Source organism: Pteropus alecto, unplaced genomic scaffold (assembly GCF_000325575.1).
Source record: "Pteropus alecto unplaced genomic scaffold, ASM32557v1 scaffold121, whole genome shotgun sequence".
Lineage (NCBI taxonomy): Eukaryota > Metazoa > Chordata > Mammalia > Chiroptera > Pteropodidae > Pteropus > Pteropus alecto.
In genome coordinates, this window is record NW_006434369.1 from 5,775,951 (window position 1) to 5,801,265 (window position 25,315).

The 25,315-nt window shown below is 44.8% G+C and overlaps 1 protein-coding gene and 1 pseudogene across 1 annotated transcript in view; one reads left to right on the forward strand and one right to left on the reverse strand.

Moving 5' to 3' along the window:
- The window catches only part of ATXN1 (ataxin 1), a 311,366-nt gene that overhangs the window by 272,514 nt on the left and 13,537 nt on the right, over positions 1–25,315 (forward strand). Inside the window, 1 exon segment of the mRNA XM_025044911.1 lies at positions 15,106–17,176. Within this exon segment, the coding sequence (XP_024900679.1) occupies positions 15,266–17,176 (1,911 nt within the window). The 5' untranslated portion in view covers positions 15,106–15,265.
- Positions 22,621–22,739, reverse strand: LOC112477715 (annotated as a pseudogene).

Consider the following 25,315-nt stretch of genomic DNA (forward strand, 5'->3'; position numbering starts at 1 on the left):
TATTGAGTTGACAGTGTGGCTCATTCAGAGGGCGTCGGCATTCTTCCAGGGAGGGTGTAAAAAAATTTTTTTTTATTGAATGAATACCTGATTAAGCTAATGACGCTGAGCCAGGGGGAGGAGGAGCAATGTGGCAGCCAAATTCTGTAGGGTTTCTGGCAGCTCATTCACGGCCCTCCGTGCTCCACCGGCTTCGTGCTGGGCCGCCTGCGAGCCCCAGGAGAAGCTGCAGTAATTACTCAGCTTTTTGATTGGAAACAGCCGCAGGTAGCGAGTCATCCCATTGTCCGTTTTGTTGGCGATTGGAAACGACTCAGGCTTCTTGGGCTCCACTGTAGCAGCCTCACGCTGAAATAAATGTAGGTGGAAAGTAGGTTTCCCACGTGTTCCGCTTTTCAAAGTGGACCATTCATCCTTTGAGGATCAGAACCCAGCCACCCATTCACTGAGTATGAGTCATACCCCTCATTTTAAAACAAACATTTATTTCAGAGAGAATTCTTATCTTGGCTGAGTTTTACAGCTTGTCTCCCTATTCTTTCTATGCTTGATTTAGTCTGGTTTCAATAAAATTGTTATCTTTGTAAATACATATTCCTTCCAGTAAATCCGAAGACTGCCAGAAGCATTTCCTTAGGATTGATGGTAGGACAATCTGGACATAGTTTTGGATAATTGGATGTGGATTTTTAGAGGCCTTCTTGCATAGCATACATCTTTAACGACATCTCACATGGCGTACTTGGACTTCCTGCTACGGGAAGCATCCGGGGTTGATATTCTCACAGGAGAATTTGTATTAGAAATGGAATCTCAAAGTGCAGATGCTTTTCAAATACACCGTATTTTATTTTCCTCCACCGTGAGTTCCATTTTTGATCCAACACTACCATTACATCAAAAAAGCTAGAAGAAGATCCAGAAACGCTTCGCCTTTTAGTAGCCAATTTTTAGAAAGACAAAACTGCAATGGACAGACTTGGGATGAGAACAGTAAACCAACAAAGAAAGAACAATGGCCCTAAAATCTCAAAGGGTTATGAAATTTCAGTCTATACCCAGCATGGGGAGTTTACGATCTAATGAGGAAGACATGTGAAAACAAGTAAAAAGTACAGTGAACACAGTGAAAGACTGTGGTTGTTCTGTAAGTTCTGGTGAACTTCAGAGAAGGAAGGAATGAGCAAGACTGCAGTGGTCTTAAGTGGCTTAGCCAAGGTTTCAGGAATTATTACAAAAGGAAGTAGCCATCAAAAGCCCACTATGGGCAAAGGCATGGAGGGAGTGGCTCATGTCACCGTGTAAGGGGACTGAATGAATAGCTGAGCAGACGGCTATAGGACAGTGTGTGCATAGACAGAGCAGGATGTTAAGGGGCACAGAGATTTTGGGTATAGGGTGAGGTTGGAGAGAAACTAAAATGATGGCTAAGGAGAGACATGAGAGAGAGCTTAGAACTGTGATTCTTAAAGTATGGTTTCTGGACCAGCAGTGTCTACATTATCTGGGAATTCTAAGTATGAGACCCACTGGATTAGAAAACAAGCAATAAGGTGCATTGTGGAGGGGCCAGTGGCTGGAGGCGAAAGTACTCAGACAGAACAGAGGGGATGCACATACCTGGTCCATGGCCTGTTAGGAACTGGGCCTCACAGAAGGAGGTGAGCAGCGAGCGAGCGAGCAAAGCTTCATCTGTATTTGCAGCCGCTCCCCAGAACTAGCATCACCGTCTCAGCTCCACCTCAGGTCATCGGGCATTAGATTATCATAGGAGCACCGGTCCCTGGTGCCAAAAAGGTTGGGGACTACTGCCCTATGGCCTTAAGCCATGTGTTTGAAGACTGGAACAGGACGTAACTGTACCCATTTGTTTCCGTTTTATCTGCGGTGCTTTCACGCTACAGTGGCAGAGTTGAGTCATGGCCTACAAAGCCGAAATTATTTACTTGTGGCCCTTCACCAAAGTTTGCTGGGCCCTGATTTAGAGGGTGGGACTGACACTATGTAGTAGTTTAATACAGGGGAGAAGAAGAGGACAGGGACATCAACCAGCCCTCTGTCTTGAGTAAGCAACGACAGGATAGAGAACTTTGGGTACTACCTTAAAATGATGCTTCTTAACTTTTTATTGCTCAAGGTCTCCATTGTGAATGAGGGAAAGCGCATACAATTTAAGGGCTTAAAGATGCCCTGACGTCCAGCCATGGAAAGCAGGCTAACTCCAGCAGGTATTTTGGGGATCCATGTAGCTTTAAGTAGAACTGGGGTGGAGGGCAGCACCGTGAAGTTTAAAAACAGAATTGCAATTGGTTTTCAAACTTTTTAAATCATGACTTATAATTTTTAAAAATTCTTTTTTATTATGATAAAATGTATATAATGTAAAATTTACCATTTTAACTATTTTTAAGTATGCATTTCATTGGCTTAGGTACATTCACATCATTGTGTAATCATCACCAGTATTTATCTCCACAGATTTTTTCATCATCCCAAACCATAACAATAACTAAACAATAACTCCCATTGCCCGTCCCCCCAGCCCCTGGTAACCTCTGTTCTACTTTCTGCCTCTGTGAATTTGCCTATTTTAAGTACCTCCTAGAAGTGGAATCATACAATATTTGTCCTTTTACATCTGGCTTCTTTCACTGAGCATTAACGTTTCATGATTCGTCCATCTTATAGGATGTATCTGAATTGCATTCTTTTTTTAAGGCTGAGTAAGAGCCCATTGTATGGATAGACCACATATTGTTATCCATTCCTCTTCTGATGGACATTCAGGTTATTACCACCTTTTGGCTGTTGTGAATAATGTTGCTATGCATGTTGTCATACGGTACCTGTTTGAGTCTCTGCTTTTCATTCCTTTGGATATATACCTAGAAGTGGGATTGTTAGATCATATGGTAATCTACATTTAACTTTTTGAAGAACTGCCAAACAGTTTTCCACAGCAGTGCTCCGTTTTACATTTCTACCAGCAGTGCACAAGGGTTCCAATTTCTTCACATCCTCACCACTGCTTGTTACTTTCCTTTTTTTTTTTAAGTAATGGCCATCCTTTGGGTGTGTAGTGGTGTCTTACTGTGGACATGTAATTTACTTTTAAAGTGCAGTAAAAGGAAGTGAGAACACCATTTTTACGTTGATGGGGTGAGGGAAATGATTGGAGACTATATTTAAACATCTCAAGACATTCCGCCGGGGAGTGCTGGAGTTAACAGGGAACTTATAGGTCATTATGCCAGGGGCGCTCACCTCTGGTTGCACATTAGAGTCTTAGTGCTGGTCCCCACCTTCAGGAATTTTGATTCGGTTTGTCTGGGAGAGTCTAGACGTTGTTATTGTTTTTAAAAGCTCCCCAGGTGTGTCCAATATGCAGTAAGGGTTGACTTCTCAGTCTGCAGGTGAGGAGAGTGTGGCCCTGAGACTAATGCTTTGAGCGTTCTTGTTTCTGAGCCCAGAGCTGCTGCCACCAACATACCCATTGTTCAGCCTGACCAAGAACACAGTGAAGTCCGTATTGTCCTAGGCACATTTGCAGTTACCTCTGTGCCCTAAAGGAAGTACTTTCTCCAAAATCCGAAGAGCCAGATGATGGAGCCCAGCCCTCCACTTGGTCTGTTGGGATGGTCAGGATTCAGTAGCCATGCGAGATTTCTAGTAGTTGTTTCTACTAAATGGACTGAGAGTATGGAGACACAGCCAAGTCAGTTGATGAGCTGGCTGCCCTCATTGCTCCAACACTTTCAACTGTATACTCAGAACATTGAACCACTCAGTGCTTCTTACATGTGTGTGCCATCGGGTAATTGTCATGGGGAGTCTTTATGGGACCAGGCCTAGATCAAATTATACCAGGTAGTATGTTCTCCTCCCTCTTTCTGTTCCACTCATCTGTCTGTCCACTTGCCATTGTGTAGGGATGCATAGATTTGGATTGATCTAATCCTTGGTTCATGATACCTTCTTATCCCTGAACCCTGGTGAATTTTATTTATTACGTTTATTACTTGATCTGTTTATTTTAAGTATATAATCACCACAAGCTATAAGGAGTTTATGGGCCAACTACAAAGTGAGAACAGTTTGCACAACACTACCCTCACTTCTGACACCAATTGCAAGTTTGGAGAGTTTCCTTAACTACCATCAGGTTGGATAATTCACTAAAAGAACTCACAAAACTCATTGAAAGCTGTTATGCTCATGGTTTCAGTTTACTACAGAGAAAGGATACAGATTATTAAAATTAGCCAAGGAAGGAGGCATATAGGGCAGGGTTCTGGAGGAGTCCAAACCTGGAGCTTCCAAGTACCTTCTCCTCATGGAATCACGGACGGCATTACTTCTTCCTGGCTACAGTGTGTGACCCTGTGCGTGGAGTAGTGCCAGCCAGTGATACTCACCTGATTCTTGGGGTCTAGCCTTTTTATTGGAGCTCAATCACATACCACCCACATGACACCTTTTGTTGCCAGCACCTCTCGAAGGTCTAGCTAATACCTTTAGTCATTAATTTCCTCAGAGATTAGAACTGATACCACATAGCCCCAAGCCCTCATCATAACTCACATTGTTAAACTGTCCAGTGGCTAAAGCCCCCAGGCCAACAGACATACTCCTGTCGGGCAGGACATTCCAGAGGTCTAGAGATCACCTTAGCCAGAGGCAAAGGCCAGACCTCCATTCGTTCAAGGTTGATCCTCACTACACACTAGCAGGTCCACTGCATAATCCAAGAACTGGAACCCAGGTTGTTTCATTAGATGAATCAAGATTTTCGTTTTATTTCTGCCATTTATTAGCATGGACTCTTAGGCAAGTCACTTACAAGCTGAGCCTCAGTATCCTTGCCTTTCCAGTGGGATGATCATACACTGGTCATTATTCGTAAGTAAAACATCACCGTAGCCTGCACGCAGAAAGCCTCAGTGACTTCTGTCATACCCAGTTTGCCTTGGGGAGCTTGAGACCCAGGAGGTCTCGGGGCCTTTGTGGTCAAGAGGATTAAAAAGTGTCCCAGAGACTGTAAGACCACCAAAGAAGGCACTGGGGAGCTTGAGTCCCAGGAGGTCTCGGGGCTTTTGTGGTCAAGAGGATTAAAAAGGTGTACAGTGTCCCAGAGACTGTAAGACCACCAAAGAAGGCAAGCCAATGTGATACAGCCCTAGAGGAATGACTGTCTATAGATTATCCAGAAGCCTCAGCTTTCGTTTCATCTGGCCATACAAGGGCAATGAATGCTTTAAGACCCCCTCAGAATGCCTCAGTTCCAGAAAGGCATTTTTCTAACTGGGGAGATTTTCACAGCCTCTGTTTATAAATGTGGACCATCTAATTTCTCAGAGATCCAGTCCCCTGGTGGCCTTAGAATCTAACTAAGCCTCTTCTAGCTACTACTGGCCCTTTACTTTGTGGTGTGTAGCAAAGCATATGAGAGTGTGTGTGAGGAGACAGCTGGCAGCCTTCCCTGTGGGATGTGGAAAGAAGATTCTGCATTTCCCCACCATGCCTTTTGGGAATTACTCATCCAAGAAGTATTGTGGAAAAGCAAGCAGAGTGGAACAAGGATCCATTATACTTAACCCTCACCGTGAAATGCCAAGCTTGAGTTTATCCTCTGACCTTTCTGTTCATTCTGTCTGCATATGCTGAGTTAGTTGCTTTCACGCTTTTTGGTGCGAACGGGGGCCTGTGCATCGGAAATTATTATAAATGTAATCCCATCTGTTGGCCGAAGAAAGAAAATAAATTTCCAAACATCCATAACTTTCTCTTTTGTGTAAATCACAGGTGTGAGATATTGTATTGATTTGATCATGGAACCAGGCAAGATTGGTAACAGATAAGTGTGGGTGAAAACTGGGGATTCACCAGAAAGCATTTGCTGAATTATACTTATGATAGCTACCGTTTATTGAGTGTGTACATTATGCCAGGCACTGTGCATATTAATTTCTCCCCATTTTATAGGCAGAGATAGTAATTACAAGATTACACACTGTTGAAACACATGCCTCTCTAAACTGAACACATGTTTAATTCTGAGTAAAATGAAAATTACATTTAAAAAATTACATAGGCAGTTAGGGATTTATAAAGCCAGGTTTTGAACCTGTACTCTACGCCATAGCCTGTTCTTTCTACTATATTATTCTCCATGTCCTCCTCCTTATTATTAGTAGTAATAATATTATGTTATCAGTATTAATGATAATGATATTAATATTTTATCTTGATATTTAAAATATGCCAATGGATGTGAATGCGTACTGAATTCTGTAGTGAGATCTATCTCTGTAGGGCTAAGAACATTAAATTGAGAGTCAAAAATGCTTCCCAACCCCCATCCTAATTATGTTACTGTGGCCAGTTCTTTGCCCCTTGTCACAACAGTCTGAAGGATGACACAGTGGGGCCACTACCTCTGTCCTTAGAACAATTCACTCTAAGAGTGGGCTGAGAACCACTAAACACAGGGTACAGGAAAGTGCCTGCGTAACTGTTCCCAGCCTTCAGCAGAGTGGTGGATAAACAGATTTGGGAGTCCCAGGGTGGCTAATCTGGCGTGCCTGACACTTTAAAGCAGAAAGGTATTTGCTCATGCATTGAACCAGGGAAGGTCTTGACAGAAAGGCATTTCCAGCTTTTTTGAAAAACTCAAACTCAACCTCTGTTGGACAATTCATTTGGGACCTGTTTCAATTCAGATGGTTATCCCTCCAAGTGATTATTTTTCCGTCTTGAGCCTTTCCAGGAATCCCAGCACGGGCAGGCTGCCAGAGGACACTGGCTACCCGGATGCTGCGGTGACATTCCATGTGAGCCAGCCAGCTTCCCGGGACGGCACAGCCCAGCTGCAGCCTCGGCCCCATATCCTCCTCTTTCGTGCCCTGACACGCAAGCCTGTCCTGTGCACAGACTTTCGCCGTGTCCCCATGCAATGGACCCCACCCACGTGACAGATCTCCTCGTGTTTCCACGGGTGGCAAAACCCACTCAAAACACCAGTATCACTGTCATCATGTTGACTAGGAACGGTAATGGCAGAAGCCAAGAATCTAAGAAAAGCTTCGCCGAAAGCTTGATGAAGGCTGTCTCTCCGTTGGCTGACAGTAGCAGCAAATAACAGAGCCCCATTTATGGATGAGGGAGACAGAAGTTTAGCCACATGCCAAGTGGAGAAGTTCAGTGCAAGGACCGCCAACACAGCTGTGAGTCTTGAGGAATCCCCTCCAGCATCTCCCTCAGGGCCCTCAATCAGCAGAATGACTCTGAGTCAGTTTTTTGCACTGGACTCAGAGCTCCATTGAGCCAGGAAGCACCCAAATGAGACTGTGTTCTTTTGGGTGGATTTAAATGTTTTAATTACTGTATTAAATTTAGTCGCTATTTTCATTGCTAAAAAATCTATAGATGAACAGGGCCCCCAAAACTTATTATTCATGGTCCTAATAATATAAAGAGTAGAGTCTGTTTTCTCCTGCTTTCCCTCTTCCCACTAAAAATCTCAGCTGTCAGTGGTAGCAACCGATCCCTGCCTTCCCAGCAAAGTCCTGCTTCAAAGGAAAGCCCTTTGTGGTGTGAATCGCTGCCATGGACCAAGGAGTCCTGCACCTTAGTGCAGACTTGAACTTCCTTTTTGTAATGCTAGAGGGAGAGAGAGCTTATACAGACACCATGTTAGTGTCCACAGTTCTCTATGTGCAGAATGCTGTCTCTGGGGTCTCACCCCTACTATAAGGTGGATCACAATTGGATGGGTAGCATTGAGCTTGGTGCTGGGTGGTGCTGGTGGTCCCTGGCTCACTTGCTTTTGAAGTAAAAAGATCCCCATCTCTCTTCCTTAGTCAAATCAGCCTGCAACACTGAATGCCACACCAACTGGTCAGTGATTAGTGCTAAATATGGTGCCAGGGTTCCCTGGACATCTCCTCTCTTCTCTCTATGCATTCTGTCCCTTTTCTACATGAAAATAAAGAAAAAGGATATTTGCTCTTAGGCTGCCATCACCATAGTGGATCCCAATGCACCAGTCTACTCTGCATCATGGGTGGGTAGAGCAAGAAAGTGATTCTCAGTGCCAGTTCTCCCTCTGACTGTGAGGTCTTGGCCAAGCCTCAGTGTCTCCATCCGAAAAATGGAGATAAAAATATAAACCTCATGAGTTTGTTTTCAGGAGTAAATGAGATGTTTAAGTAGAGTCATTGGCATATATTAGATGATCGATAGATGGAAGCTATTTGTATTTGTTTCCTAGGACTGACGGAACAAATTACCATAAATCTGGTAGCTTAAAACAGTGGAACTTGGGCATTATGATAAGTGAGATAAGTCAGACAGAGAAGAACAAATGCTGTAAGATATCACTTATATGTAGAACCTATAAAAAGCTAAACTTATAAAAACAGTAGAATGGTAGGGGCTGGGGATGGGGCAGTTGGAGAAATATTTAAGGATACGAACTTACAACTAGTGGATAAATAAGTTCTGAAGATCTAATGCATGGCACAGTGATTATAGTCAACAAACAGTATTATAAACTTCAAATTGCTAAAACAAGATCTTAATTGTTCCCAACAGAAAATAAATTATAGCTTTGTGACAGGATCAGAGTGTAAGCTGACACCACTACCAAAGTAGTCATATTGCAATATATGAATGTATCAACTCAATACATTATACCCCTCAAACTTACACACTGTCATGTGTCAATTATATCCCGATTTAAAAAAAAACAAACAAACTTGTTTCCTTACAGTTCTGGGCTCAAGAAGTCTGAAATTAAGGTGTCATCAGGGCAGGGCTCCCTCCCAAGGCTGTAGTGGGGACTCTTTCCTGACTCTTCCAGATCCTGGTGGCTTCACGCATTCCTTGACCACATAACTCTCTTCTCTCTGCCTCTGTCTTCACAGGGTGTTCTTGACTGTGTCTCCAATCTTTCTTTGCCTTTCTCTTATAATGACACTTGTCATTGGATTTGGGGCCCACCTGGATAATTCTGGATGTTCTCATCTCAAAATCCTTAATTACATTCCCTTTTTAAAATTACAGTCACATTCACAGATTCCAGATGGATGTATCTTTTAAGGGTCCACCATTTAATCCACTACTCCATCTGATTAATGATACAAGTTAAGGTTTACATTTATCTATTCTTTATGTCTTTAGGCACTTACGTGGACTTGTTTCTAGCATGGATTACCAGCTGTCATTCCTTTTCTCTTCTCGCTTACCCTGTGTGACAGGGGTGCCAAGTGGAGAAGGGAAACCTGAGTATGTTGGGGTGAAGATATCAAACAGCCTATTTTGCAAAGTTATCCCAGGTTTCAGCTCACCTCTCAGGGGGTTTCCTGCCTGAATGGACCTGGATAGGGCCCTCCAACCCCTTCAGAAACCACCTTATTTTGGACCCAGAGACCTACCCGGTGAAGCTCCATGCTTGGGCACAGCAGGAAGAGCAAATGGTCAGTTCTCTTTGAAGATACAGCCAAAATGGAAATCGGAAAGTAGGCTAGGCTTAGAAGGAAGCTACCTTGATACAGGATGGAATTATAGCCTCAAAATATTTGTGATAGGAAAAATGTAAGTAAGGAAATGTAAAAGTAACAAGGAAAGGGTCATCACCACCAGTTACCTCAGACCATCAGCTTGAGACTCCAAACGCTCCCTCAACACCTAGGATGACACAGGGATCCCTACCTCACTCAGGCAGCCCAGCTCATTTTTAACAGTTCTGATTACTTGCTAATTTCTGCTACATATATCAATGTCATTTGGAGCTCAGTTCTGTTTTCCTGCCTTTCACAGACAGCCCTTTATAGATGTGAGCATTGCGATCATACTCCAGTTTTTTTGTACTTCCCCGGGCCACACATCTTCAGTTGCCTCTGCTGTTACTTGCCTGCCTTGTGTCTAGACCTCTCGCTAACCAGATCGCTCCACCCCGAACATTCCTCATTTTGCCGGTGTCCCTTGCCTTAGTGCTTTGACTTTGACAATGCCGTATATTGCAGCAGATTAAAAAAAAAAAAAAAATTATTTCCTTATTCTGAACATTGTACTTTTTTAAATGAAGATTATAATGACTCCAGCTTTTTAGGCACCATACTAAACCGTTGATTTATATTGACTGTATAATCCAAAAAAAACCCCACAAAAACCCTAGGCTCTTCTATTTGAACCATTCTAAAGCCAGATCAGTAGCCATTTACTTTTATTCTCATTAATCTTAATGTTCTTGGTTTTGTGCCATCACTTCCAGGTCTGGGGATATATTTGAATTTTTAATTGCAATAATATATTAAGCATCCCTTCCAGTCTTCTGTTACCTCTAAGTATGACAACCAAAACACTGATAAAATGTTGAACAGAATAGAACTAAAAATAGAGTTCTGGCATACCATTCGCTCCACGCTGACATTAAACAATTAAGGTCCACTGTACATACTAGAAACAAAGAAAGTGATAAATGAACGTGTGATCCACTTCCTTTGGGACGTGCCTGTTCAGTCAACCATGAAGGTGTCTAATTATACTATCATCCGACTCACCTTTTTCCTGGAAATCCCAAGTATGTCAGAGTTGGACTTATTTTTAACATCTAACCTAAATACAGTGTCTTCTGCCAGCACACCCTATGGATCTTTCAGTTTTGTTTATAACAGAACAGAGAGGAGATTGGCATGTCAGGACTCAGAGAATCCTTGCCATGTCCTAGTGACCTCTCCCGTCAGGTCCGGCTGTTCTGTCTCCTAAATAGTCATATGGTTTTTCCAGAACTGAGACAAGCTCATCAGCCTGCATTTCTTTCTCTTTAAAACTGGAACCATGCCTCTGTTGTGCATACATGGCAGACAGTCATGGGTTTCACTCAAACTGAGAAACTCTCAGGATTGGGTGAGCTCGACATAGCAACCCAGTCACATGCCGTTACATGGGAATGCATTTTTAGGACTATGTGTCTCAAGTTCTAGGAGTGTCTTCTATTCAGAGCAGTTGGTTGTTATTTACAGGACTTGGAGTCTGGGGATACGCTCCCAAATATCTCAGCACAGAAGCATCTTGTTTTCCTATCACTTCTGAAATAGTCTGAATCCATGGTAATGGGGGAAACATTTTTTAATTATAGAAAAGATGTGTGTGGTACTTCCTTTGTTAAAAGTTTGTTTTTCTTTCTGGAGAGGATTGAGTCATGTATAAAATGTATGATAATGGACTTTGTAAAGTATATTCCCCTATATTTCTTGAAGGTAGAAAGAACCAGAAGAAAAGGAGCATCTGCTATTTAGAACTGTATTAATCTAGGTGACACCAAAGTAAACAGCTTAGTTTTACCTAAATGTTCACTGCTTATCTCCAAGGCTCCATCAATTCTGTTTACATGTAGCGCCTAGTTTGGTTTCCCAGCACCTACCTCAGTGGATAGAGGCTGGAGATGTTTACTCTGCTTAGGAACTTATAAGTAGAAATTTTAATCTTACCTGAGTTTCTGAAACCTTGCTATGCATATGACTCACCTAGGGATCTTGTTAAAATGCACATGCTGAATCAGGAGGCCTGGGTGGGACTTGAGATTCTACATTTCTAAAGCTGCTGGTGTTGCTGGTCTGAGGACCACACTTTGAATAGCAAGGCCTTAGGCCACTGAGCTAAATTTTAAAATACTGACAGAGAGATAGATGCAAATGTAGATATAAAGATACTGAAGATGAATGTATTCAGACTAGTGATTATCAGGCAAACCATATGCATTAAACCCTAAATAAATCTATCCCAATTCATCTATTAAGTCCCTCTCCACTTTCCCTTTTCTAATAATATTTAAACAGTATGATCTACATCTGTGCTACTTTGATAACTTAGTATTTATGTAATTGTGTGTGACCCCATATGTTTGGAAGAAATCTTTCTGTTGTGGCAGGAAAATCCAGAGGTGGACTCCCGGAGTGGGGGGCGGGGCGGGGAGAGCGCTGAGCTGTTGGTGTGTTTCAACCCTGAGAAGGCAATTGGGGACACAGAGGCCATTTGTCTGCAGCTAGAAGGAGACCCCGAAGGCAAAAATCCCACTCTTTTTTCTTCTCTTCTTCCTTGTCTCTTCCTCTCTTTTTTTCCTACTGTACTTTTCCACCTTCATAATTTACCTCTCCCTTCTTTTCAATCCTATGAATAATCACCCAGTGTACCAAGGACCTAGTGGCATACTGTGGCTCCCTCTGGCGGTTCACTGAGAATACAGCAAGACACAATCCCTACCCTCACAGCGTCTCTGGGTGCTGAGATACAGCCTACAGAGTTTGATAATGAAGCACAGAGAAGGAACGCATGCCCCCAAAATTAAAGTCTCATCTCCTCCAAGCTGCACTGGTAAATAAGAGGCATGGTCTTTCTAAATATAGGAAGAGGATGGGTTGACATTTTTATCAAGTCTGGCCCGTGGTCCCTCCAGTTGTACAATAATATTTGTATCCTTGATTTGTTTATTATTATTATTATTTGGAAAAGATGTGTATCAGTGGATAACTTTTCAAAAGAACACATTTGAATTTGTGTTAAGGCCTAGTCTTAGTGGTCCATTAGCAGAAGATCAGCCACAGAGATCTTTAGGGCCAGCTAAGCCAATGTCTTTCAAATAAAGTGTAAATAAACCGAGGCACCACTAAGAATCAAGTCAGCATTCTTTTTCAAATTTACTAAAGCTGAGTTCTTTTGAAAAATACCTTCAGAGGGGTTTTCTAGTTTTGTATATTGTGCATTCAGTCGTAGGGGCAGTTCCATTTGCATTGCTAATGGACCTCTTTCTGAATGTGTTTGACATTTTGCTTGGCTTTGAAAGGACTTTTCCGCTGCTGCTTTTTCTTCCCTAGAGCTGCCTTGAGCTAATTAACCTATTCCCTTACTGGCTGGGCCTACTGTATGCAAATGTTCTCCTTTCAGATTCTGACATACCACTCTTGCGTGAACATCCTTAATGAAATCCTGTAGGGTTTTATTGGATCACTGCTACCGTGGAGCCAGCAGGGGGCGTATGGAATGGTTGGCTTTGAGTAGATCTACACGACTTTGCTAGTTGGTGTGGGAATGTGGGAGCTTATCAAGTTCTCTTAAGGATGACTCTTGAAATCTAAAAGTAAAAGATCGTTCTCAGTACTTTTTAAGCAGCGAAAAGGGGCAACTGTTGTTGATGCTTCTGTAGTTTAATTTTATTCTGTCACTGTTTTCAAAATACCACTGTCATCATGATCGATTCACAAGTATTGGGTGTAAATTATGTGGTGCACTCCTTATAAGAGAAGACTGTACAGAACGCAGTTACCCTGGGACTTATCAAGGCTATAGGTTGGGAGGTAAATAAAAGACATTAGTCCTTTGACATATATTTCTTAAGCATTAATATTTTAGAACTTTTTACTTTATTTTTTGTTTCTTTCCCAGTTTTTAACATATCCCTAGTCATATCTAATTATTGAAATGTCCTCTGATATTGAGGCACCAAATTTTTAAACCTTCGATATATACCTAATCACAGTCATTAAAGCTGCGGAACTTTCTCTTATGTCCTTTCATCATGGTGTTCATTAGTGGTGTTGAAGCAAAACCGACAAAGGCCACTAAATCACAGGCCAAAAAAAAATTACAGATTAAGGTCGGGAAGTGCAAACTGTGTAGGAGAGATGTGGGATAAATGTGTTGGAAGGGGAGAGGAGGAGCTACAGAGAAAAAAGGGGCCGTGTTATAGTACAGATATCGCTGTTGCTTCAGATAGGCAAAGATCAGATGCTGAAGACGACTTCTTGCATTTGTTTTAAAATCAGATCCTAGGCTGTACTTCCCACAGCTGTACCTCACAGCTTCCCAGGATCACAGCACATGACAATGTGCATGTCTGCCGCTGCTGCCCGTAGGGACGCTTACACCTGCCGCTTGTTAGCCTGGTTCCTGTAGGTCTGTTGATGTTCTGTCTCTTGCCAGGTGGGCATCTGTTTGCCCACTCAGTCTGGCTGACTCGGAATTCACTGGTTACTGAGAGACTGAGATATGTGTCCATAAGAACCAGTTCCAGGGTTACTATTTATATGTTCAGGTGAAAACACACAGGTCTGATTGGTCTGAAAGTGGTTTCACCTCTAGGGTTATTGGTGCAATGGATTTTTCCAAGGAGAAACGGGTGCGGGGGGCGGGAGTGGGCGGGTATGAAGAGAAAATTCAAAGACCACTTAGAAAGGAAGAAAGAGGCGGAATGAAGTAGGTGTATAGCCTTCAATAAGGAAAATTTCAATGCATCTGCATTTTTTTAACTGTAACCATATTCATTTTTAACAGTCTCACAGGTTTCTTTTGGATTTTCATTACCGTGTGAGTGGCTCTACTGGGAATTCTTTGGAAACTTGTAGAGAACAGGATTATTTATGGCTGGCTCTGCCGAGTTGTCTTGTGTACGGGGCGGGATTAGTGTGTGTGCACATGAGAGTGTGTATGTGTGTGTTAGGGAAGAGAGAATCGTAGAGTCAGGATGGACATAGAGTCAGGTGGAATCTTTTGAGTAGTGGCTCCGATAGTTAGGGATTCAGAGATAACATGCTAAGTCAGTTCAGGGCTTTCACTCCTAACCTGCTCCTCCCCAGGGCCTGGCTCTGGGCCTGGCTCTGAGGGCAGGGCCCAGGTGACGTTTACTGATGTCATCTCCCTGTGGGCTTCATTCGATTTTCCAGTAAGGTAAGGAAGAGATGAAGAATGAGACCAGCGTTTCTGAAAAGGACACTTAAGCAACGCATTGTCTACCTTCTAAAAAGAAAAGAAAAAAGGAGAGAGGCTGTGAGAAACATGTCTTAGGGGAGTTGTTAACTTCATAAAAAGGTATCTGCTTTAAGTTTTGACTTGCTCGATGTCTTAGTAATCTTCCTGAGGTGCTATGTCTTACCTGCTTTAATGCTGGGGCTAGGATCGGGTTTTTGGAATTAAAGTTGAAACCGGAAGCCTAGTCTTAATCTTGTGGAGGATGTTCTTTTCTGGTGCTGATATCTCGATTTCTTTTCTCTCCTTCTCTTGCTTCTCCCTTTCCTCTTACCCTTGTCACTACCCTCTTTCTTTTCCCAGATTCCAGAGCTGCTGCTGGCGGATCGCACCCACGGGGAGATGATTCCTCATGAAGAGCCTGGATCCCCTACAGAAATCAAATGTGACTTTCCTTTTATCAGACTAAAATCAGAGCCAGCCAAACAGTGAAACAGTCACCGTGGAGGGGGGACGGCGAAAAATGAAATCCAACCAAGAGCGGAGCAACGAATGCCTGCCTCCCAAGAAGCGCGAGATCCCCGCCACCAGCCGGCCTTCCGAGGAGAAGGCCACGGTCCTGCCCAGCGACAACCACAGGGCAGAGGGCGTGGCATGGCTCCCAGGGAACCCTGGTGGCCGAAGCCACGGGGGAGGGAGGCATGGCCCGGCAGGGACTTCAGTGGAGCTCGGTTTACAACAGGGAATAGGTTTACACAAAGCACTGTCCACGGGGCTGGACTACTCCCCACCCAGCGCGCCCAGGTCTGTCCCGGCGACCACCACGCTGCCCACGGTGTATCCTCCCCCGCAGTCAGGGACTCCGGTGTCGCCCGTGCAGTACGCTCACCTGCCGCACACTTTCCAGTTCATTGGGTCCTCCCAGTACAGTGGGCCCTACGCAGGGTTCATCCCATCACAGCTGATCTCCCCAACGGCCAGTCCCGTCACCAGTGCGGTGGCCTCTGCCGCAGGAGCCACCACTCCAACCCAGCGCTCTCAGCTGGAGGCCTATTCCACTCTGCTGGCCAACATGGGCAGTCTGAGCCAAGCCTCTGGACACAAGGCTGAGCAGCAGCAGCAGCAGCAGCAGCAGCACTTAGGCAGGACTCCGGGGCTCATCGCGCCAGGGTCCCCACCACCCCCCCAGCAGAACCAGTACGTCCACATTTCCAGCTCTCCGCAGAATGCCGGGCGCACGGCCTCTCCTCCGGCCATCCCTGTCCACCTCCACCCCCACCAGACGATGATCCCACACCCGCTCACCCTGGGGCCCTCCCCCCAGGTCGTAGTGCAATACACCGACTCTGGCAGCCACTTCGTTACTCGAGAGGCCACCAAGAAAGCCGAGAGCAGCAGGCTGCAGCAGGCCATGCAGGCCAAGGAGATCCTCAACGGGGAGATGGAGAAGGGGCGGAGGTACGGGGCTCCCACCTCGGCAGACCTGGGCCTCGCAAAGGCCAGCAGCAAGTCAGCTCCTCACCCATATGAGTCCAGACACGTGGTCGTCCACCCCAGCCCCGCCGACTACGGCGGTCGGGACTCGTCCGGGGTCCGGGCCTCTGTGATGGTCCTGCCCAACAGCAACACGCCCACAGCTGACTTGGAAGTGCAGCAGGTCACACACCGCGAGGCCTCCCCCTCCACCCTCAACGACAAAAGTGGCCTGCATTTAGGGAAGCCCGGGCACCGATCCTACGGGCTCTCACCGCAACAGGCTCTGGGCCCCGAAGGCGTGAAGGCTGCCACTGTTGCCACGCTGTCACCCCACACGGTCATTCAGACCACACACAGTGCTTCAGAGCCACTCCCAGTTGGACTGCCAGCCACGGCCTTCTACGCGGGGACTCAGCCGCCTGTCATCGGCTACCTGAGCAGCCAGCAGCAAGCAATCACATACGCTGGCAGCCTGCCCCAGCACCTGGTCATCCCGGGAACCCAGCCCCTGCTCATCCCAGTAGGCAGTGCTGACGTGGAGGGGTCGGGAGCAGCCTCTGCGATAGTCACATCGTCGCCCCAGTTTGCAGCAGTGCCTCACACGTTCGTCACCACCGCCCTTCCCAAGAGCGAGAACTTCAGCCCAGAGGCCCTGGTCACCCAGGCCGCCTACCCAGCCATGGTGCAGGCCCAGATCCACCTGCCCGTGGTACAGTCTGTTGCCTCCCCTGCGGCAGCACCTCCCACTCTGCCGCCCTACTTCATGAAAGGCTCCATCATCCAGTTGGCCAACGGGGAGCTAAAGAAGGTGGAGGACTTGAAAACGGAAGACTTCATCCAGAGCGCAGAGATCAGCAATGACCTGAAAATCGACTCCAGCACCGTGGAGAGAATTGAGGACAGCCACAGCCCGGGCGTCGCTGTGGTCCAGTTCGCCGTCGGGGAGCACCGGGCACAGGTAATGTTCACCCAGGTCACACAAGCGGGGTGGGAACACCCCACCACACGCCTTCATCATTTCCTGGCAAGATGAACTTCTTCCAGGAGGCAGACTCATCCATGCTCTGGGGAAAATTAAAGTTTTCGTTTATACCTAGACTTTATCCTCCAAATCTTTCCCAGCCAAGTTCTCTAAGGGAATTAAGCCCTAACGCCCTGAGACATCTGCTGTTTGTAGTGAACTAACTTCTCTGCATCTGGAGTGGGGCTAGTCAGGTACCATCTTCAGAACAATTTAAGAAAATCATCACTTAAGTTATGATTTTGTTCTGTGGTTCAGATGAGAACCTGATTGACAAAGGCTGCAGAGTCTGAGGCCCTTCTAGGGGCCATCCTGCCTTCATTCATTCATTCATTCATTCATTCATTTATTAATTATTTCCCATCAGGAAAAGACAGTGCTGGTCTGCTGAGGACATTAGATAGATGCCCAGCATCGATCTAATCACCACATCCCTTACCAACGTCTGGGTTTTAAAATGCAGGTTTTATTATTTAGAACAGGTGAGGAGACAACAGCCATTAAAACATTGTCTGTCATACTCAGGTCCTAGGAGGGGATACACCACACGGGGTGACGTGGGGAAACACCAGCGTCAGGAGGCAGAGGGAGTAAGGAGACAACGTGGGCAGGAACCTTTGTTGTGGTTTCTCTGGGGAGGAATGGATGAGGTAGGGTAGGCAGGTTTAGGATTGGCTAGTTTGAATAATTTCAGTGGGTTCTGTTCCTACTTATCTAGTACCTACCATGGGGTGATTAGGGCAGGGAGATGGTGGCCTGGAGTCTGAGACCCTGGTAGAGGAGGTGGTTAGGAGTGTGGGTGGATAGTTTGCATATGAAGGTCACTCTCCCAGGAGAGTTGGTCGCTAACTCTAGGAATTAGCTAACCCTGAAAAGGATAGTCCCTCCAGAGTCAGCAAAGCTCCCAGATGTCAGAACATCAGAACATCAGAACATAGAAAATAAAAGATACAGTTAAAACAATTCAAGAAGTCAGGGCTGTCCCAGGTGCTCTCCTGGGCTTGTGGAAAATAGGAACCCCAAGGGTCAGATGCAGCCAAAGTGAGTCATGTCAAAAACTGGAACTATGATTAATTCTCTCCAGTCTCCTTCAATGCACCCTTTCCTCATCTCTTAAATCTCTTGAATATATTTATTCCACAGCCCATTTGTATGAAACAGCAACTTCACTGCTCAGGTTGCTCGAGTGAGACAACCTTGGCCCCCAGTCAGGACCTTCCCTGGTGGTGTAGCCCACTCGGATAACACTTCCCCAGGGGCTGGGAAACGCTCGGATGTGCCAGCGCACCCTTCAGGTTTGAGTTGAGAAGGGTCATGGCTTAGCGGATAGTTGGGAGGGAGATCACAGAAAATCAAACAAAGAAGACAGACTAGTTAATGACTTGAATTGTTTTAAGTGTATTTTTAAAAGATCAAGTGAGGTGGGGGTAGGGGGGATGCAATTTTCCAAAGTGTTTTCCAGAACTGCCTGTGAATGCGCTGATGTGGGATCTTGGACCATGTCAGGGGGCCTGCATTGCCAAGAGCTCTTAGCCTCAAATACTTTTATTTGTCATGGTGAAATGTCACTGTAGGCTTAACATCTTTGGAAAGACCCAAGATTTTTCAAAGTTCTGACTTAAAAAAAGAGCAGAAGTCAGTATTTTTTTTTTTTTAAATGGCATCATTATTTAGAACTCACTACCCATCTGTAGTTGCTGCTCGCTCCAGCCTTCCTACATAGATTGGGGTGAGTCCTAGTAGAAAAAAAAGAGAATGAATTCTCTTGAGCAAAACTATCTTTTAACAGACCCCATGGAAAATAAACAAGAATGAAAAGTAAACGTGTTTTTCATGGTACCTTTTTCACTCCTTAAAGCGTTAGTGTGCACAGAGGTAGGCATGGAAAAGGTGTGTTTTTTGAAATGCTACTGGTTCCTTACCAGCATCTGTTTCCACGTGAGAATAAAGAGCAGCTCTAGCTGTGGGCTGCATCTCCAAGATCCTGGCTTCCTCTCCGACCAGAGTTTACAGGCTTCTTTAGGTTTCAAATGGACCTGACCGGTCTCAGAGAGGAAGCTCCCCTGTGTGTTTTCCCTGCTTGATACTTTACAGAGTGAATGCTTAAATGGTAGAGAAATTGGTTTCCTGGCCAAGTCTCATTTCCTTCCTGTAGCCAGGCCACTAGTCTCTTCATTGATATCCAAGGTACAAATTAGAAGGTAGAATATTTGTCTCAGCCTGTTTGCAGGTCTGCCAGGATGGCCCCTGTGCGGTCATGCTGCTGCTGGCATGGGCTTCTGCAAAGAATGACGAGAGGCTGTGGTAGAAACAAAGTGCAACACCCCCCCGCCCCGCCCGCCACCCCGCCACCCAACACACACACAACCAATGATTTGTCACTTCACCAAGAAGCCTATCAGAAACAGGCTGACATCATCACAGCAAAAATACTTCACCAGCTGTGTTTGCCACAAGTGACAGGAGCAGAATCAGTGGAGAATCAGAGAGAGAAGGCGAGATGGGGATAAGGGAAGAGAGAGAGAACTAATATCTGGATTTAATTTACATTCCAAGGATGGAGTGCTTCCCTCTGTAATCGGTGTCACTGCGAGGAGCTTTCTCCCCTGGCCTGAAGAATCAGTCTATGTCTTCTCAACTGGTTAGAAATCACTAAACACTTGTACCCACATGGAGATTAGTAATGTGTAAATTATTTAACTTAATTAGCAAAACCACAGATTCGATTAGGGAAATTGTGGGAGAAGGGCTGGGTTTTGTACAGCAAATGGCATTATGACCCTGGGCATAAATCCTACATGGAAGGAGAACCACATGACCTCATAAAACCTACCGTGGGCATCCCGGTGAGGGCAGCATGTGTGGAGAAAACCATGAGCCCAGGTTCTGGATGGTTGCAAGATGAGTAGCATCAGCTACCAAAATTAAGGTGGGCCATGAAGGGAACCTTTACTGACCTCATGCTCATGATCCACAGGTAGACCTAGAGGGAACTAAAGCCAGCCTGTATAAAGTGGAGAGTTTTTTAAATTTTATTTTAGTGATTATTTTTAAGGCGCCGAATTTCTAATTACTATTGTGGAAAGATCCCTCCAGTGTTTCTGGCTGAAGCTCCAGATGAGGCAGTGTAGGAGAAAAATACTTTCCCATATTCATCACCATCTCTGTGGCTTCGCCATACCCAGTGCAGCATTTCTCTGCACCCCAGTTCCACCACCCAAGTGCTATGGGATCTGAAAGGGGAATTCCAGGTATTGTCCCTTAGGACTGTATGCTCCACAGGAAACCTCTTTGTGGACACTCTGCAGTCTTCTCCCTCTTCTGGTGAAAGACAGGCAACACATTCCACCCCAGGTAGGAGAGAGTCTCTGCTTCCCTCCTGCTGTCCTCTCTCAGTCGTGGGGATTCTAGCTGAGATCACCCAAGGACAGCCGCATTGCTGCTTCGGGCCTTACTTTGAAATATGATCCACTTAATATTCTCCAGGTTTGAGTCGGTAAGTCTATGGAGAGTCCCAGGAAAGATCCTAAGCAATAAATAGCATGAACACTCACTCAAGAGGATGGGGTGTCACCTGCTTGGGTGGGAAGCAGGTTAGCTGGTAGGAAAATGCAGGTCTGGAGCCAAAAAGACCTAAGCCTGAGTCTCTCCTCCAGCAGTAGCACCGGGGCCTTTTGCAAGTCATTTGCAAATTACTGCACAAATAATTTGTGCGAATTATGTCTAAACCCTCCATTCTTGCTCACGAAACAGGAATAATGAGAGTTGTTGTAATAATGATAGAAAATGCATTCAACAGAACCAGCACAACATGTAGCACATAGTAGGACCTCGACAACGTTAGTTTCCCTTCCCTGCTTCACTTACGTGACTTTGGCCCTGAGAAGGGAAGTAGTCAGCTTCTGAAAAATAAATATAAGGCTTCATGCTCTAAAAGGAGTTTATGGAAGGAGAGACAGTCTAGCAAAACCTAGGAAGAAGGCTGAAAATTTCCAACGAGCACAATCAGCCATTTTTACTCTGTAGCATGTTCCCACGAACGGCCCAGAAGCAACCCTACTGTGCATGCTGTGTTTCTCTGAGCATGAGCTGAACTGGAGGGATGGATTGGTGGTCCAGCCCTCCACACCAGTAGGAAGACTGACACAGATACAGGCTCTTGGGCCTTTCCTGTGTGCCTACCAAGAGATCCCCACCCAAGATGACCCCACCTGTGGAGCCTTTGGCTTCTGTCTGACAAACGATGTTCTTATCTGTGAGCCGTCTCCCCATCCCTCTGTCTCATGCTCCCCAAGCCTCAACTTTTCTGAAGAGTACCCAAAATTTTTTTGGTAAATTGTAGTAAGTTTTATTTGTAAAGTGCTCTGGGATGGCAGTTTTCTTGGACTACTTCTTTCCTAACTGCCGAGCTCCTTATGTTAGGGCTGTCTGTCACTTCCTAAAGCCTCCCGCAGTGACTACTTCCCTTTACCTCCTTGGTGACTGCTTAATATTCAGTGCCATTTCCTTCTCCTGGCTGTCCTGGCCTGTGTGTGTGTGTGTGTACGCACGTACACTCATACAGCATATTATAATGATGTGCTTACTGAACGTTTACCGATGGCTTTTTTTTCATTCCACTATTTTTTAATTTGACTGCTGTGTTCTGTGAGTCATCAGTAGCAGCATTATGCATTTAATGGATTAGCTGGTGCCTAAAAATAGCCAAAGCCCTCATGCAAGCAGCACATAAGCCTGTTTAGTCCCTTAGCAGCCAAGGCAAACCAATGTGCCAACATTTCACATGCAGGACCTGGTAGAAATGAATCTAATGTATCCAAAAAGAGAGTGACTGCCCTGTGCACAAAGCGGCCTGTGGTTGGTGATAATCCTCCTTTCGGTTCTAATGCGGGAAAGGCTCCAGCAGAGAAACGGTATCAAACCGTGTGTGTGTGTGTGTGTGTGTGTGTGTGTGTGTGTGTGTGTGTGTACCTCTCCAAAGGAAAAAACGGAGAAGAAAAATGCTCTCCTTTAGGTTTTCTGTGTTATAAGTTCCCCAACTAGGTGATCTTCCATGTATTATTGAAGCAGATTTTCTTGGACCACTGTCGTAACTTTATTGTTTAAAGTAGTTTTAGGTTTACCAAAAACATTAAGCAGAAAGTACAGAGTTCCCAGACAGTTTTCCCTGTTATTAAAATCTTGCATTTGTGTAGTATATTTGTTACAAATGACAAGCCAATAATGATACGTTCTTGTTAACTAAAGTCCACAGTTTACGTTAGAGTTTACTCTTTGTGCTTTCTGTGCATTTTATTTTTTTTAAGCGAGGCAACCCTTGGTTAACCTCACAGATTGCAAGGACCTTGTCCGCTTACAATCCCTTATTTTTCATTTTTTAATGCCTACAGCACCTGGTCTTCCTAGGTGGTCTCCCATCCAAGTACTAACCAGGCCCGACCCTGCTTAGCTTCCGAGATCAGACGAGATTGGGCTTGTTCAGGGTAGCATGGCCGTAGATGCTTTCCCTGTATTTTGACAAATGTGTAATGTCATGTATCCAGCATTACAGTATCATACAAAATAGTTTCACCACCCTAAAAATCCTATACACTTCACCTATTCCTGTTCCCCACCCCATATACGCAGCCCCAAAGCCCTGGCAACCACTGATCTTTTTACGTCTCTATAATTCTGCCTTTTCCTGAGTATCAGAGCTGGACTCAGGCAGTATGTAGCCTTTTCAGACTGGCCTCTTTCACTTGGCAATATTTATTTAAAGTTCCTCCATGTCTTTCTGTGGCTTCAATAGCTTACTTCTTTTTATCACTGAATAATGTTGTTCTTTAAAGCACACATTTTAAGAACCCCCCCTCAAGCGGGGAGGGCAAGTGGGATGGAATCTGTGTCCCTGAGAGCTTGCTGAGCAGGTCCTAACCAGGCCTCCCTGCAGGGGAGGTTCTGGGAGCCACTCAACAATGTATGAGAGGAGCCCAACTTACCACTTGGGATTTGTGTTTGGAGATGTCTCTGCACTAGGATGTGAGTTTACTGAACCTCCCTGAGACATTTCCAGCAAGGATTGAGTCAGAGTTAGTGTGAACATGATTAAATGTCTTAATCAGAAAACACAGATATCCTTACAGTAACTCGACTAAAGAGTTGTGGCTGTTTTTATTAATGATTTCTAAACACTGGAGTAGATGAATCTCTTGCTTAGCCCCTAAATCGTTGTTCCAGGGTTTTCTGCTGTTCTTGATGTTGAGAATGTAGTCATGAAAACTGGCCTTCAAAGACAGCAGACTGGCTTTTCTCTACAGGTAAATTAGGATCAAGAATTTCACTCGCAGATGAAGTTAGGAATTTCCAATTTAATAATTTCACTGAAAGCAAGATATTCACTGAAACCCAGCTTCTGAGAGATGTCATTGCTCCCGGATACAGGCAGAATTGGTACATTTGGGATAGTATCAAGCAAAAATGTTTTGTAAAACAGATGCCCTTCACATTTGTGAAAACAAGAATTCTTGTTAAGGGAAAGGGAGACAAATTTAAACAACAGACGTTTTGTTTCTTTATATCTTGTTTTTGCTGATATGTACATATGTGTGTATATAGACATAGCACCAATCTAAGATTGAAATATACAATCAAACAGCATAAATATGTGTATATGTGTACAGTGTTTAGATACAATAGTTATTGACAAAGTAGTTAAAAGAATTTTATTGAATTTATACACAGTAGAGCCAAGAATGATCATAAAAGCCATTCATTAGCCAGACCAAGAAAGTGACATTGAATAAATAATTACCAGCCCAGACATGTTGCCTTACTGTCTCAGTACCTCCGCCCTGAATAGAAGTTGGAGGTGATCCTTTTAGAAGCATTGGTTTGGTGAGGAGTGGGGGAGGAAGGGGTAGGCACATTTCTCAAAGGAGCAGTAGTGAGCAAGTGGGTGTGTCTGCAGCTTTAGGAGCAGAGCAGGAAACAGCAGAGGAGGATGAGAGGCGATCTGCCCCTAAAAAGAGAAGTACTGGCTACAAGCCATCCAGAGATGAAAGACAGAGGGGCCTCAAGCTGATGTGAGGACACAGACTATTCATGCTCACATTTCATCCTACAGACTGCTTAAAGTATTTGGGAAAGGATGTATTTATGGGATACAAAAATGGGCTATGTTAAGCTGCCAAGAGTTATGTAACATGCTGAGGTTTTATACGATACTGCCCTCAGGAATATATGTTCATTGAGATTTAATCAGAGACCTTTTGAACCCCGCCCCCCGCCCCGCCCACAAGATCATAAAATGAATTAATGAATATTAGCACAGCTGAAATAGCAAAAAGGAACCTCAAGAGTTGAGAGAAAGGAACTGAAGTATGATTCCAAGAAGTCATCATGAGCTCAGCATCTGACGGGAACACTAAGTGAGGCTGCTGTGGCTCAGCCCAGGAAGCTGCCTATCTGGGGTGACCCAGACCCGGGAAAGAAGCTGCTTCTCTCCCTGGGGAGAACTGTACACCCAATTTAGTCTTAGCTGGTGAAAAGAAACAAACATTGACCTTTGTTGGCACATTGGCATCTAAACATTGACTTTTGTTGGCGCGTTGTACCATTGCACTGTTTTTGCCGATGGAAGGCAAACACGGAACTAGTTATTCTTTCAGATTTGTACTGAGCACCTGTTATATGTTGAGAAATATCCTAGACTCTGGGGATAGAAGGATGAGCAAAACAGACAGTAACTCAGCCCTCATGAGCAGACAGTCCTGTGGGAGTTTGGGGGAAGAGGTGAAACAGACAAACGAATATATAAATTAAAAAATAATGTGTCAAAAGATAATAAGTGCATGGGGAAAAAACAAAGCAGCATAGAGAGGGTAGGGAAACTGAGTGGGAGGGCATGTTATTTTAAATAGGGTGGTCGACGGAGCTCTCTCTGAGAAGGGGAACAATAGGCCACAGGAATAGCAGATGCACAGACCCAGAGGCATGAATGGAGTAAAAGGACCAATGAAGAGACCAGTGTCACTACAGTGCAGTGAGTAGGGTGTAGCATGCAGACCATGCCAGCTAGACTTGTTCATGGCAATT